This window comes from Thamnophis elegans, chromosome 5, assembly GCF_009769535.1.
Source record: "Thamnophis elegans isolate rThaEle1 chromosome 5, rThaEle1.pri, whole genome shotgun sequence".
In the NCBI taxonomy this organism is placed as follows: domain Eukaryota; kingdom Metazoa; phylum Chordata; class Lepidosauria; order Squamata; family Colubridae; genus Thamnophis; species Thamnophis elegans.
The window spans coordinates 56,334,365-56,351,185 of record NC_045545.1 but is presented as its reverse complement, the minus strand read 5'-3'; the positions used below and the strand labels follow the sequence as shown (position 1 = coordinate 56,351,185).

The 16,821-nt window shown below is 37.8% G+C and overlaps 1 protein-coding gene across 6 annotated transcripts in view; it reads right to left on the bottom strand.

The window, feature by feature from the left end:
• LOC116508924 (complement receptor type 2-like) overlaps positions 1 to 16,821 on the bottom strand; it is a 59,375-nt gene that overhangs the window by 31,646 nt on the left and 10,908 nt on the right. For 3 of the 6 annotated variants that reach the window (XM_032217767.1, XM_032217769.1, XM_032217766.1), the window contains exons 4-9: positions 15,930 to 16,121; positions 12,025 to 12,216; positions 6,133 to 6,159; positions 4,244 to 4,307; positions 1,604 to 1,812; positions 58 to 257 (exon numbers count right to left, since the gene is read on the bottom strand). In XM_032217767.1, coding sequence (XP_032073658.1) covers positions 1,809 to 1,812; positions 4,244 to 4,307; positions 6,133 to 6,159; positions 12,025 to 12,216; positions 15,930 to 16,121 — 479 coding nt within the window. In that variant the 3' untranslated portion in view covers positions 58 to 257; positions 1,604 to 1,808. The remainder of the gene's footprint in view (positions 1 to 57; positions 258 to 1,603; positions 1,813 to 4,243; positions 4,308 to 6,132; positions 6,160 to 12,024; positions 12,217 to 15,929; positions 16,122 to 16,821) is intronic. The other 3 variants (XM_032217771.1, XM_032217770.1, XM_032217772.1) reach the window with 2 other exon arrangements.

The following is a 16,821-nucleotide window of genomic DNA, read 5'->3' as shown; positions in this document are numbered from 1 at the left end:
GAAGGGACAGGGAAACAAAACTTCAATTTTGGGGCATCTGTATTTCATATTTCTCACCTTTGAAGATTTGAAAGCTTTTTAAAAGCTCAAGAATAGAGGTATCATTATGGCAAAAAAAGTGGCATGCAGTGCAATCATTTCTCAGTAAATAATATTGTCTGGAGTATGAGCCTTTTATTTACATGCACTAGAATAAAGAAATGAGATGGGCTGCTTCTAGGTAGAAAATCCATTTTCCCCACATGACCATTTTGTTTCTGATTAAAAAAACGCAGAAATTATGAGAAAATAAGCAAAGTTCATGGGAGATAATTTGTACAATAGCATTCTTTGGAACTGAACATATTCAGTCCTCACCAGACTACTTGGAAAATATCCTTTCAGCTTTTCTTTTTTCTTATGACATGTTCCTTAGTCCCCTTTGCTGTTATCTATGCATAGCAATACCTTATGTTCCTTTTTCAACTTCCTTTGGCTACATAATCACTCCATAATAACTCAGTATATGTGCTGGCCTGGCAAAGAAGACTGAAGAATACAGCAAACATTTGGCTAATACACAGTGGCCTATCTTCACCAGCAGTTATTGTATGAATGTTCACACTACTATGCCTGTTTTTGTTCAAAGGTTTTATGAGAGGTTCTAGAGCTTACTTTAAAAAGCCTGGTATCAAAATTGTAGGTGACTAAAGATGGAAGCAAACCAAGACCTACAATCTGCTTCATTAGGAATGAAGATATAATGAAATCAAAGGGAATATTTGAATATACTGTATGCTTTCAGCACCAACATAAATTAAAATTGATCAGTTGAATCAGAGTATCTCCAGGGGAATATTTTGGAAAATTTGGTAATAAAATTGATGATATTTACTTATGTTACTAATACATCATCTTTCAGAACTGAGATGTCACAGCTGTTCTTATACCAACTATGAGCCATCAAATTCTGTATCCACTCAATACATTCATTGTAATTGAACTGGTTGGCAAGTATTCAGAGTCTCAAATATTCAGACTGAGAAAAACATGTTATAAACACACACAGCCCTAAACATACTTTCTGTATATACTTTAAATACAAAGAAACTCCTTTGGCAGGGTACAGGAATGAAATAATTCTTCAGTATTTCAGCAATATTTCAGCAATAGTTCCCTTTGGAAAGCAGCTATTTCAGCCGCACCTCAGAGATGAGGAATCCTCTCAGCAGATGGCAGCAGCTAGCAATCTTACCTGCTGATTTCCCTATTGACTTTCTGGAGAAGCTGGCAGGGAAGATTGCAAATAGTTACTCACATGATCATGGGGTGTTTGGCAACTGGTTGTAAATGCAACAATTTGTCAAGCCACCAGATTATAATATGTGACTACAGAGGTGGTGTGCAGCATTTTGTGATGGCTGAAGGTGTTTTTACTGGCCAAAATCCTACCAAGGCCCTTATAATTCCAGACATGTACAGTGTTATATTAACAACTACCTTGATGTAACATCAGCACAGAATGATGGCTCTACCACTATCACTACATTTTTTAACAAAATACAGCCTGTTATACAACTAAGGACCAAAAGAATGAAAGAAAGAAAAAATAAGTTAAATCTACCTGACAGTTCTTGCTGATGATGAGCTCTTTCACTATAGAGATGATGTTGGAAACTCTTGCTAAACATACTGCAGAATATGTCATTGCTCATGCAACTTTCAATTTTCTCATGTTGGAACAAATGTACTCATGCCCCAGGCAGCCAAGCCACTATTATGGTGCTGTGTCTGCACTTCCTTTTCATTCTTCTCTGACGTTCTCTTGTTCACCTGTTAAGGAAAAGAAATGTCAGTCAGTAAGACATTGGTAAGAGAAGGCAATTAAAGTTTGTATTTATATTCATTGGAGAAGAGGTTACAAGAGAATAAGCTGGAACAATGTGTCAGGGTTCCAAATAGCATCCAAAAGTAAATCAGAGTCCAAGGCAAAAGATTCCTCAAAGTTCCAATTTATTAAGAGCCATGTTGGCACATCTGGGAAAACCCAAATCTGAAAGCTTCTATGTTTACCCACCCAGTTGAAAGTTTAAGATCCTGACCCCCTACCCACAAGTCCATCACATGGTCCAATCTCTCACTGCCATGCTGGCAGCTTCCGCCCATCCAGTTCTGGCCAGGTGCAGAGATAAAGGATGACCTTGACTTTCTAGAAAGAATGTTGTTATGGCTACATATCACCCAACTCCATATAATCTCCCCTCACATTTTTCCACAATAGAAAATGAATAGTAGAATAATAAAAAGTATGGCAGGCCTGAAGTCCAAAAAAGAAAAGGTGGCTAGCAGGCCTGACACAATGGGGAATACACATCAGAGGAATGCCCTACCATATGCGGTATATCATCCTCACCCCCAGAGATGAGTTTGACCCCTATTGATTCAGGTTGTATTGAGCACTATTAGATATGATTATTTTGATTATGAATTTTATGAACTTTTTATAATGGAGTTTTAGATGCTTTTGCATCATTGTTATTTATTTAAACTGTTGCATTGTCCAGTTGTCTTACTTGCTTTGATTGTAAGCCATTGAAACAATTGATAATAGCAATAAAGCAATAAAGACAACTGAGGGAAAGGGAATTGGTTGGGTTTGGAATTAGGAACATTAAAATGTTAAAACACATCTAAAGCTAGAGCAGAAGATTGTAAATTATAAAAAAAATTAAGGATATCAGAGAACGAACCTGTAAGAAGAAGAATAAAATATTTCAAAGTAAAGGTTAATATGGAAAACAGAATAGTATTTAGAAAATTATGAAAGCCAGAAGAAATAGTAGACACAAGATAAACATACCAACTATATATTAGAGAGTGATAGCTAATTTTTTCTTTTGTAACTTATAACAAGTTTTCCAATAATAATGTTTGTGAATCTTGCTTCGATCTGTACCAACCCTACTACTACTACTTCCAGGAAGAAAGCACCTACCGTATTTTTTGGCGTATAAGACGCGCCAAGATTTTGAAGAGGCAAATTTTTTTAAAAGTTGGTAGGTAGATAGAGGGATAAAGAAGGAGAGAGAGAGAAATACAGTAGGTAGGGAGTGGGAGAGAGTAAGTAGGTAGGTAGGTAGCAGTGGTGGGTTGCAGACGGTACGCCCAGGTATGCGTGTACCGGAGCCAACCCAGAGCACTGGATACCGTTCCGATACAATACTCCGGAGAGCCCACCCGAACTCCTTACCGGTATTTAAAGGCTTCTGCGCACATACAACACCTGCGCGATGCTCCATGGGGAGCTGGAGCATTGCAGAGGAGCTAAGACACATGTGCGTACTGCCCACATGCGCACGTACACTGCACGCATCCATGAGGATGCCACGGGCCCCGTTCCAACTGTACCAGTTGGAACAGAATTTGAAACCCACCACTGGTAGGTAGGTAGATGGAGAGAGAGAGAAATACAGTAGGCAGGTAGGGAAAGAGAGTAGGTAGGTAGATAGAGGGAGACACAGAAATAGAGTCAGTAGGTAGGGAGAGAGAGAGAGAGTAGGTAGGTAGATGTTTCCAGGTGTATTTATCCATATGCTGGAGAAGGAAATCACTGACAACCAGCAGCACCCAAGACTTGTTTCTGCTGGCACAGCATTTGATCAATGTAATTCTCATCAATCACTCTAACTAAAGAGCTTTCCGAAATGAAAAAATAGTTTTTGCACTCTGCAAACCTTTCCAAAACAGCCTGTTTTTCGCAAAAACGGGCCTGTTTTTTTTCAAATAAAAGGCATGAATAGCCTTCGGGGGCTTGCAGAGTGCTCCGGGGGGTGGGGGGGGACAAGAATGAGCAAAAACCAGCCTGTTTGCTTGTTAAAACCAGCCTGTTTTGTCAAAAAAAAATTGCATGCATAACCTTATGAAGGCTTATAGAGTGCTGCTGGGGACATTTTTTGTTCATTTCTGCCCTCCCCAGACATAGATATATATGTAGCTTTTATTCTTTAACAAAAATACACATCAATGCAAAAAAAAAGGTTTAGAAGCAATTTCTGAAGGAACACGCATAGACTGATACAAACACAAAACAGCATAATCTGCCTACCACTTAGCTTCCTTTTTTCCCCACCATGGAACTACAATATATGTATATCATACATGAATGGCATTTACACCAATATTGCATTTTTTAATATCTAAAAATATTTTAGTGTCCATATAAAACAAATAAAAACAAAAATAAGGAAATTAACACAAGTCCTACCTTTCTTCTATATATTTCCGGTAAAACATTCTGACTGCCAAAATCCACAAAGGTAATGAACACCCTGAAAAGAAAAGAAAATACAAAGTGCCATAGTAAAATTACAGTGTCTTAGTAAAAATAACTAAAATCAAGAAAATTAATATGTGATTAAAAAAGTGGTTACTCCGTTCTTTAATTAAATCTTTACAGCTAAAATATTATGTGGAAACTATCCCAGCCCTAATACCTGTTAATTGCAGAAATTCACTATGCTGTGGACAATTAAATCATTTGAACAATCAATATGAAACTTAATTCAGAACTTTACAGCCTTCATTCTTTATATATTAATGCTCAGAGTACTGGAAACAAACCAAATTATTATTCAGGAATGCAGATTTGATTGAAGAGATATATTTGAAACGTTGTTGGATCAGTCTCATTAATAAAATACAGCAATTGACGAATACATTTCATTTCATTTATTCCATTTGTATGCCGCCCTGTCCCGAGGGACTCAGGGCGGCTAACAGGCGGGGGGAGGGGGGGATACAAACAAAAGACAAGACAAGCAAGTTAAAAACAGAGCAGCAGTCGCAACCATTTAAGTGGGGCTGGGAACTCATCAGCCCCAGGCCTGCCGGAACAGCCAGGTCTTAGTGGCTTTGCGGAAAGCCGGAAGGGTGGTGACGGTCCGGATCTCCACGGGGAGATCATTCCAACTTTTATAAAAGAAACAAGCATGTTGCATTGGAGGAATTCTTCAAGTTTTGATTTTGATTTTGGGTTGTAGTAATGAGGTGTCTCATTACTTTGCCACATAGTTTCTCTGATGCATGAGTTTTGAAGAAATTCATATCAGAGACCAGAAACAGGCTATTCCAACTGTTTGGAATAACTTATACAAATAAAAATGTTCCTTGAAAAGCATATTACGTGAACCCAAAGACCTATTACCAATGGAAGAATACAGGACTGCAAGGAAAAGATCACTACAATGAGTGGCAGGAAGTTAATAAAACATTCACAAATGCCAACTAGTGATTAAAAAAATACAATATGACTTCATTAATTTCCACTCAAACAGCCACATGTTTAACCAATTGGGAAACATGGAAATCTTGGAACAAGCCAGATTGAAAATTTCAAAAGAATTTTAAATCTAGTATCAGACAGTCCTAGGGAATTATAACCCACATTATATTGCAAATATAACAGGTAAGCAAGCAAGCAAATGTACACATACTAATAACTGATAACCATCCACAGTGAAACAATCATGGGAAAAGAACAACACCTTCCTAATGAACCATCTCATATAATTATTGACTCCACCAATCTCAAAGGATGCAATCAAAATGCAAATAAGACAAAAGCACCATCTTATCAAATAAATTATCTACCAGCATCAAGGATCAGTCACTTGCAAAAAATACCAGCCTCCCATGCACCATACAAGACAAGCATGTACAGGGCTGGTATACAAAAGTATATGTAACTCCTTCATCAAAAACACTTCCTTCAGAATTCCTACTGCAATATTATATGACAAAGTAATGAAATGACTGTATCCAAAACCCAATCACAGAGAACTCCCACACCATGAAGGCAAACCCCAAGCTATACATGTTTGTTACCATCTTGTGAATTGAAACAATAGAGACAAAATTGTGTTCTGTGTTTATCCATATCTGCACAGAAGATCAAGAGAGGAAGCTTGGTTATACTAGTGAGACATCTGGGTTAAAATGAATGGAAGAAGTAGTTCTATCCAATATCCAAGTATTGGATATTGGATAGAACTATCTATCCAAGTAGATGATATTTCCCAAAAAACGTATTGAAGATTTTTCAAAACAGCATTGAACTATGCTAAGATTTATATTTTCATTTTCAAAATTACATACCACATATAACTACTTTGATGAAGTTACCTAAAAAGAAAAAGAAAAATTATTCTACATGGTAGTGGATCTGGATACTTGAGAGACCGCCTTCTGCCAATCACCTCCCTGCGACCAATAAGATCACACAGACTGGGCCTCCTCCGTATTCCATCGGCCAGCCAGTGTCGGCTGGCAACTACAAGGAGGAGGGCCTTCCCAGTAGTCGCCCCGACCCTTTGGAACGAACTCCCCGTGGAGATTCGTGCCCTCACCACCGTCCAGGCCTTCCGCACAGCCTTGAAGAACTGGCTAGCCCGTCAGGCCTGGGGATGAAGATAGTTGCCCCTCCCGAATGATGAATGCATGTTGGTTACTGTTTTTATTATATGTGTCTTTGTTATTGTCTGCATTTCCCCTTCCCTGATTTTATGTGAGCCGCCCTGAGTCCCCTCAGGGAAAAGGGCGGCCTACAAATGTCAATAAAATCAAATCAAAATCAAATCAAATTCTGGTAAGTGAGTGTCTTACAAAATGAACATACAGATTATTTATGGAACAATGAATTATTCAGGCTCGAAAGCTCACCAGAAATTATTAGCTGAAATTCTACACTTTGAGGAGTATTTTTTTATAAAGTATTTTTTTTTAAAAGAGTTTTCAACCTAAAAACTTTTTGTACAATCAAGAAATCACATAGTTTAAAAGAATATATATTGATCTACTCATTCTGAAATAAATTTTTGATCAAATTTTCTTTTAAAAATACAATAATTAATATTGGTTATTAATATTAAGCATCTAGAACAGCACAAAACAACAGTAAGGTTGCCTGCATTGAAGCTTTTTCCAAAGAAATAGCTAGCACAAGTACTAAATGATGTCAAATAATGTAATATCAAATTTAAGCACTAGCTCATTGCAAAAAACAATCCAACTAATATACAGCAAAACTCCAGTTATCATTGAATATCTGGGGTGCAAAGTCCACAGAGAAAAAGGGCAAACAGTGCCCCACCAAAATGTAAGATCAGGCTGGAAAATAAGATTAGCAAACTGATAAGATTAAAATAAACTAGAACAGATGAATGAAAATAAATTTTAAAAAAAGAAAACCATCAAATACCTAATCAAGAAATGCCACTTAGAAACAAGGAAGATCAAGGAAGCACTGGAAATAATAAAGGAGCAAATGACAGTTATAATCAAGAAGATTAGCAGATGGGAAGCTCAAATTGCAAATTATAGACAAAATCTCCAATTTCAATCCACACAGAAGGATTTCTATTAATCTATCAATGGAGAGACTGCAGTGAATGCAGTACCTGACAAGGAAGAAACAGGGCAGTTCTGGGTGAAGATATAAGAAATATAACAAAAATGCAGTTTCGTTAAAGGTGGTGGGTAAGAATAAAAAAGATAAAATGAAAGAACTTGTAACAGATGAAATGGTGGAGAAAAGGACAAGGAAGATCAAGAATTAGTCAGCAGCAGTTGAGGATAAGCTTCATGGATTTTGGTTGATAGCATCTGACCAGTTTACATGTACTTGTTGTCAAGCAGCTTAACAACATACTGCAAGGAGCTGATATGGAAGAGTAGCTAATATCTGGCAAAATGAAAGATCCAGCAAAAGAGGCAACATTAGGCAACTACAGGCCAATTACCTAATAGCCAACAACTGTCAAATTACTGATTGGTGTGGTAGCTGATGCAATCTAACATCATCCAGTTGAAAATAAGCTATTTCCATCTGAACAGAAAAGAGATCCCTTCTAAAGCAGAGGAACACAAGATCAACTGACAAGATGATTCTGTCCAGATTCTGGAAAACTGCAAGGGAAGAAAGACCAATATGAATGTAGCTTGGATTGATTACAAGAAGACATTCAACATCCTGCCACATGATTGGATAATCAAATGCCTAGAAATAACAGGAATCAGTAGAAACATCAGAAGCTTTGTGCAAAGATCAATGGTACAATAGAAAACATGGTTGCTAAACAATGATAATAGATTGACAGAGGTTAATATCAAGAGAAGAATCTTCAAGGAGACTCACTTTCACCACTACTGTCAACAATACTAAGAACTCAGGCCATGGCTATCAAACACCAAAATATCTGCCAGACTATCCTTCTTCCTTTACATTGATGTAGTTGTATGGAAAAACGCTATCTGAATCGCTGCTCAATATTGTGCATCTATATACCTAAAATTTTGCAATGGAGTTTAGACTGGACAAATGTGCCATGCTTATTATTAAATGAGGAAAATAGTAAAAACTGAAGGAATCCCCATAGAAATAACATCAAAAATCTCAATGAAAACAATCACTGTAAATGAAAATGATCACCTGAGCATCCTTCAAGTTGACAACACCAAGCACACTGAAGTCCAAGAAAATATTAGAATTGAAGTATCGCTTCAAGTAAATGAAGTATCACTTCAAGTAACAAGCCAACTAATGTACAGCACAGTTGCAATACAGTTAGGAGGAAATACCACATAGTGATGGCATTTCTTCTTCCAAATTCAATGGAGGAAATATCATAAAGGCAATTAACACCTGGGCAATTCCAGTCATCAGATACATATTTGGAATAGTGAACTGGATTCAAGCAGAACTAAAAGCCCTGGATTAGACGACTAGAAAAATCATGACAATGAATCATGCCTTACATCCCGAAAGCAATGTTGAAGACTCATTTACCAAGGAAACTGGGTGGGTATGAACTGTTGCAAGTACATCACAAGTTGAAGAAGTAAAAAAAAGGCATTGAAAGAATACCTGAAGGACAGTAAAGAAGATTGTCTGAAGCTAGTATAGCAGGAGTACTGCAGAGTCAAAACTGGCCTGCAGCAAAGATCAAATGAAGGACAGAAATGAGGCATGGGAAACCAAAACATTACATGACCAATACATTAAACAAAATAGCACGGAAAACTGGTAATAACTCTAATAGCAAACATCAATAGCTGCTTATCCAAGGTTCTTGGGAAGGACTTGATAGGTGGATAAGAATGCCAAATCTAGTCTGAATATCTGACAGACTATGCAACAAACAAGGTTTCAGCACAGAGGTACTAAAATGTTATTTACACACTGTAGGAGCTGGCAGAAAACATACAGGTTTAAAAAGACCAGAACTTCCCATTTTTATTTTACCTTTCTTCAACAAAGCAAAATCTGATTTCTGTTCACATAAGAAACAAAGGGAATAGAGAGGTAAACTGGGAATGCATCCTTTGGTGCCATTTACTGTCTTCTAGCTGAGTGAATGGCGTTTTTTCCTAGATCATTGCATTAGACTTGGACTTGGACTTAATCTTCGTAAATGTCAACGTCCATAAGGCAGTGACCATTGCGTTGTGAAGGCCAGGGGCAGGACGTCATGGATTACAGCACGCCATTGATCCCGATTTAGGGCGGCTTGTTGGGCATCGGTTGTCGAGAAATGGAGTGGTTGAAGATCGTGAGCCACTTGGGATATCCACGTTTTCTTTGGGGCATTTCGTGCGATTTTCCACCCATCCGGTCGCAGCGAGTTAATCGATCGGTAAGGTAATCGGCTATTGTCCATACGGCAAACGTGTCCAAACCATCTAAGTCGTTGTCTTCTTAGGTAAAGTTCGATTGTAGTTTGGTTTTTACACAGCTGCAATACCGTTTCGTTTTTCCACCGGTCCCGTAGAGTTATGTGCAGAATGTTGCGCAGGCATCTTAGCTGGAATCGCTCTAATAGGTTCAGAGATCATTCGGAGGCACGGGATAAAATACCACTAATATGCGGACGATATGCAATTGTATCTGTCCGCCCCGTGCCAACTCAATGAAGCGGTGGACGTGATGAACCGGGGTCTGGAGGCCGTTAAGAACTGGATGAGTGCTAACAAACTGGTACTCAACCCGGACAAGACCGAGTGGCTGTTGTGCTTCCCCCCCAATAATTTGGCTAATATACCAACGCTTAGGCTGGGGGGTCAAATTTTATACCCCTCAGATAGGGTCCGCAACTTAGGAGTCCTCCTGGACCCACAGCTGACTTTTGATCACCAGCTGTCAGCTGTGACCAGGGGGGCATTTGCCCAGGTTCGCCTGGTCCGCCAGTTGCGGCCCTACCTAGACCGGGGGGCTCTCACAACAGTCACTCGAGCCCTTGTGATCTCTAGACTGGAATACTGCAATGGGCTCTACATGGGGTTGCCCTTGAAGTGCATCCGGCGACTGCAGCTAGTCCAGAATGCAGCCGCACGAGTGATAGTGGGCGCACCGCGGTTCGCCCACGTTACACCTGTCCTCCGCGAGCTGCACTGGCTACCTGTTGGTCTCCGGGTGCGCTTCAGGGTACTGATGACCACCTTTAAAGCACTCCATGGTAGTGGATCTGAGTACTTGAGAGACCGCCTTCTGCCGATTACTTCCCTAAATCGACCAATTAGATCGCACAGACTGGGCCTCCTCCGAATCCCATCTGCCAGTCAATGCCGACTGGCGACCACACGGAGGAGAGCCTTTTCTGTTGCTGCTCCGACCCTGTGGAACGAGCTCCCCATGGAGATCCGTACCCTCACCACTATCCAGATCTTCCGCGCAGCCCTCAAGATCTGGCTCTCCCAGCAGGCCTGGGGATAGGCTTCCAATTCACCCGCCCGAGTGTTTGATTGTTGAATGAAAGTTGTGTTTTACTATCTTTTCTTTGTTCACATATTGTTTTGTTTTTGACCTTGCACCCCCCCCCCCTGTGGTTGTAAGCCGCCCTGAGTCCCCTCAGGGAAAAGGGCGGCATATAAATCCCAATAAACCTAAACCTAAACCTAAACCTTCAGGTCGCTTTTAAGTAAAGTCCACGATTCCGAGCCGTACAGTAAGATTGTGCAGATGGAAGCATTAAATATCCTCATCTTGGTCGCAATCGTCACGTCATTTTGGCTCCACAGGCACTTCCTTAAAGAGGCGAATGCGGCTGTAGCATTGCCAATGCGGCTTTTGATGTCATTTGTAGCCACTACACGTTGGCTGTCGATGATCGACCCCAAATATTTAAACGTGTCTACTCTTTCGATAGGGTTGCCTTCGAGGTGCAGTTGAGCTGGTTGAGTGCCCGTGAAAATGAATTTGGTTTTTTCACCATTTATCACCAGGCCGAGCTTGTTAGCATTTGCTTGTAATGCATCCAGGGTATTTTGGGCGGTTTGGGCTGTTTCAGCAAAGAAGACGATGTCATCAGCATACACCAAGTCCGTGATAGACAGCTGAGCCCCGATTTGAACGCCTGGTGTGTCTTTAAAAGTTTGTCTGAGGATCCAATCCATGGTTATATTGAAGAGCATTGGTGAAATAATACAGCTTTGTTTGACGCCGGTAGTTATTGAGAATGGTGGGGACACATTTCCCAGGTATTTTGTCCGGCTCATTCCACCTTCGTAAAAAGCTTTAAGCACGTTGAGTGTAACATAGGGGATTGATTCAGCTTTAAGGGCGCACCACAACGATGAATGATCTATGCTATCGAAGGCGCATGAAAAATCCACAAATACTAAAAAAGTGTCCTTTTTGTAACGCAGGCATGATTCGGCTAGTTGTCTCAGGGTAAATATTTGGTCTGTGCAACCTCTTCCTGGTCTGAAACCGGCTTGCTCTTCCCTGCAATTAGTTTCTCTGACTTTCAGTAGTCTGGATCGGATTATAGAGGTTAAGAGCTTGCCGGATGTTGATAGCATTGCATTAGGTAATATTTTTCTTTTGTGTGAAGAAAGCAAAGCAGCTTTCTTCAGCCTTCAATACATTTTGTCAGATTAGAATTCTACAATTTTCAAATCCATGCTATATTTTAAAAAGAGAACAGCAAATAATTTCTAGGCAGTTAAAACAATGTTTACTTAGTATAGGTATATATTCTCATTGATACTTACTCAAATGACAAGTTGGGACACTAGGAAACCATTTCTTCCCACCAATATATTTAATCTTAGATGGCCCTTTCAATACATAGCCAGCATAGCATGCAATATCCACCTCATCTCCAGGCCTGTAATATTGTTTCTTCCCATGGACTATTTTTCCATGATTGATGAAAAGATGAAAATTATCTGGTGAAATTTTAACTAAAAATACAAATAGGTATTATAAGCCCCCAAAGAAGCAAATACTAAAATTAATGCAAAATATTATATATTTTGCACACCCTCGCATCGTGGACATAAACTGTTTCAACTTCTTTGCTCAAGATGATGCTATAGGGCATTACACACCAAAACAACGAGGCACCCAGTTTCCCCACCCCCACCCCCAATGCTATCACTCTGTTAATCCCCACAATACTGTCTATGCCCTGGGATGTTAAACCACCTAGTAGGGCTGTATTACTTATCCTTCTCATCTATCTTATTACCTATTTTCTTAGATTCTTCTGACTATAACTTAGTTGTTTTAGCACATGACTTATGCTGATTGCTTTTATTATCATATTTTGTGTTATGTTGATTGCTTATTTAGTAATCTATGACTATCACTGAATGCTGTATCTTATGATTTATGATTATTGTATTTTAAAATTATGATCATGATTTATCACTTGTAGTTTTTATGTACTGTACCCTGAGAGCTTATGCACCAGAAAAAAAATTCCTTGTGTGTGTCCAATCACCCTCAGCCAATAAAGAATTCTATTCTATTAGGCAGGCAGACACGTACCAAAGCCAAACATTCTTTTCCAAAATTACCCTGCTGAAGTGACAAAATGATTATTGTGGGACTTAGAAAAATTACTTCCTTATAATTTGTCTGCATTGTTCCTAATCTTTTTCAGTACAAACTAAACTTTCATTTAAATTCATCAAGTAATACATTACAACATTCAGAAACTGTCAACAAAAACACGTGCAATATTCTGCCTCTCCTGTAAATAACTGGAAACTCCAATCTTAAAGCATCTTTAAAAAGATACTCTACCAAATTTTAATACAATAAAGATAAAAACTAAAAAGAATTAATATTTGAAAGAAAGGGACAATAATAAAATGTGTGAAGAAGTATAAAGAAGTAGTTTCAGATTTTCTTATGCAGCAGTTAAAAGTTGAAATAAAAAAGGGAGTCAGATAGGGATGCCCCCTCTCTCCTTTGCTGTTTATATTAACTCTGGAAATTTTGTTAAATTAAATTAGGAAGGACTAGGGAATAAAAGGTTTGCGACTCAAAAATGAAGAATATAAGCCCCAAGCCTATGCCGATGACTTACTTAGTATTTGCTCTAGAGGATCCATTAGAATCCAGTTGGAAATTAATTCAAAAATTAGAAGAATATGGCAAAGTGACAGGATTAAAAATCAATAAAGACAAAACAAAAATGATAACCAAGAACATGACAAAAAAGCAAGAGGAACTGGAATTAGCAAATAGAATGCAAATAACTAAGAAAGTGAAATACTTGGGGATCTGGGTGTCGGCAAAATGTTCCACAATTAAAGACGATAATTATAATAAACTAGTGACACAAATAAAGAAAGATTTAGAAAGCTGGAAAAATATTCATCTATCACTAATGAGACGTATAGCCACAGTCAAAATGAATATTTTACCAAGAATCTTATTCTTGTTGCAAGCCGCACCTATTAACCCAGGTAAAACTTACTTTCAAGAATTAAACAAAATAACCGCTAGGTTCATTTGGCAAGGACAAAAAGCAAGGATTAAACTAAAGTCAATGCAAGACAGCAAGGAGAGGGGAGGTTTAGCATTACCAAATTGGGAATTATACACATTAGCAGTAACAATAACATGGGTGAAGGATTGGATAGAGCTAAAGAATAAAAGAATTTTAACCTTAGAAGGCCATGATTTGCAAGCAGCCTGGCATACATTCCTATGGGATGATAAAAATAAAACGCACAAATACTTTCAAAAACATTTAATTAGAAGAGCATTATTGCAAAACTGGCTCAAAATCAAAAAAATCCACTATGTGAAAATCCCGAATTGGCTATCACCGACAGAAAGGACGATCCATCCAAATTTTATAGATATGAATAAAATACTAAGATACAGAGATTTAACTGACAGACAGGGAATTTTAAAAACAATTGAAGAATTGGCAGAATAAAACATGAAAGTTGACTGGCTAACCTACTAGCAAATCAAAACTAAGCACAATAATGATACTAAATTATATGACATCAAAATAGAACCACACGGATTGGAAAAAGTAATTCACAGCTCAGATAGAAAGATGATAGGGAGACTACACAAATTTCTCCTGAAGCATAAAATGGAAGAGGAAATCGTGAAAGAACAAATGATAAAATGGGCACAGAACTTTGGCTATAATATTGAATTAGACAAATGGGAAAAATTTTGGGGAACAAACTTAAAAATGACTCTATCAGTTGCGTACAAGGAAAACCAATGCAAAATATTTTACAGATGGCACCTGACACCAACAAGGTTAGCTAAAATCTCAACAAATACCTCCCCAAAATGTTGGAAATGTGAATCAATACATGGAACATACTACCACCTATGGTGGACCTGTGAGGAGGCTAAAAAATTTTGGAAAAGGATCAAAAAGTGGCTAGAAGCAATAACGTGTCAAAATAGAATGGAAACCTGAAGTTTTTTTTTTAATTAGGAATAATGATTGCAAAATACAAAAAAGAAATCCAGTATTTAATATTACATATAATTACGGCGGCGAGGATTGCCTTTGCCCCGAAATGGAAAAGCAAATTAATTCCAAGTGAAGATGAAATAATAAGAAAGATTATGGACTGTGCTGAAATGGACAAATTAACAAAAGAAATCCAGGGAAAAGAAGAAACAGAAAACTACCAGATATGAGATAAATGGTATAGGTGGATGGAGGAAAGAAACAAGGATCAATGAAGGAAGACAACAAAGCCCAAAAATAGTAGTTAAGGAGAAATAACTAACACACACACACACACACACACACACACACACACACATATATATATATATATATGTATCCAAATGGTTTAAATTTACTAGAGGTAATCAGCCAATATATCAGACAAATGAATAAGAGGGTTAAGAATGGTGAAATGCAAATGAAATATAATAGAAGGGGAAATAATATAAGGTGAGCGATATCAATTGGCAATTGCTATTAGAAAGAACAGAAAGCTCCTGTTCGCATTGTATTGTGTAAATGTGGTGTATGTCTAAGTTTTGTGTGTATTGTACGTTTGTAAATAAAAAAATTAATAATAAATAATAATAAATAAAAAGTTTCAATCTAAATTAACCTCTTATTTTATGGTTGTAGCATAATTTTCATTTTTTTTCTATACATTTTTTCTAATCCAAACTGTACAGTGGAACTTTGATACTCAATTGCTTTGAAACATATCAAATTTTGTACTCAACACATCTTGATGTGAAAATGTTGTCCTATTATTCATTGTTTGTCTGTACTGAATGCACAAGTTAGAACTTGTCAGTGTCTGCTGTCATGTGACTAACTACATTAATCCTTATAGGAAAAAATGTTTGGTACTCATCATTTTTGGTACTTATCGCACCCCTTTGAACCAATTAAAGATGAATATCATGGTACCACTGTATCATGTTCATTTTTAGATTATTTCAAAAAGTCTATGATTTCCAGTCAAGCCTCAGTATATTATTTAGATGTTCATTCATATAGGTGTTATAAGGAATTTAATAAGTACTTACTGAACCAGTCAATATTCACTTTATGGAAATTGATAATATTTAAAATATATTTCTCCAATATAGCCATCTTTGTCTACATTAAAACATTAGAAGCAATAGAACACTTCACACCTAGATTTATACTTACATAAACATAATTGTGCAGGAGGATGCCAGAGATTATAACCTTGACACTGTATAGTCATCATTATGGTGTCATCAATAAAAGAATAGTTCCGATTGCAAGTTATGACAACTGTTTTTCCAGTTTCATACTGAGGTTGCAAAGGCTCTATGTCGCCATTGAGGATCGATGGAGAACCACATATGCCTGGAGTAACTAATAAAAATAGTTTTTATGCAAAAATTATCAAGACATATCATTTATCTACATTCTGATAATGCTAAGATAGTATGTTGCACCATCTCTGACCTTTTGGCTACTATGCATTCTGCCTAGCCTTGGGGCTGCTTGCCATGCTATGGGTCAGAAGTTTCTTGGTGTGCCAGGTTGCTCTCAGCATCTGGCAGCAGCCTGCTCTTCCAGAAAACACACTAAGAGCTTGACTAGGAGTCCATAAAATGCTGCCACATCCACAACAAAAATATATGCAGCCAGGTGCCATTGACCTTCATAAGGTATATTTTTGAGGCTCATTATTCATCGGTGCTTCACTCATTTATTAGATAGTAACCTGCTTGTAAAAATATTGCAAATGTTTTTGTTAATTTCATGCAACTTATTGTAGTTTAGTACACTATTGAGAAAACTTAAATTCATATTCATCCTCAGCCACAGAAGTTTACTGGGTAGTTTTTGCCAGCTCACTCCTTCTCTTCGACAAAACTACCATAGAGGAGGACTATTGTTGTGGAGAAAAATGAAAGAAAAAAGTGCTATGTATTTTTCCTTGTGTTCCTGAAGGAAAAATGTGACCGAAATCTAATCAATCAAGTAATATCTTCTCAAGTAGATAATCCCTGCCTACCAGTTGCTTTAAAGTTCGTTTTTCAAGCATTTGCTGTACACTTACAACTTA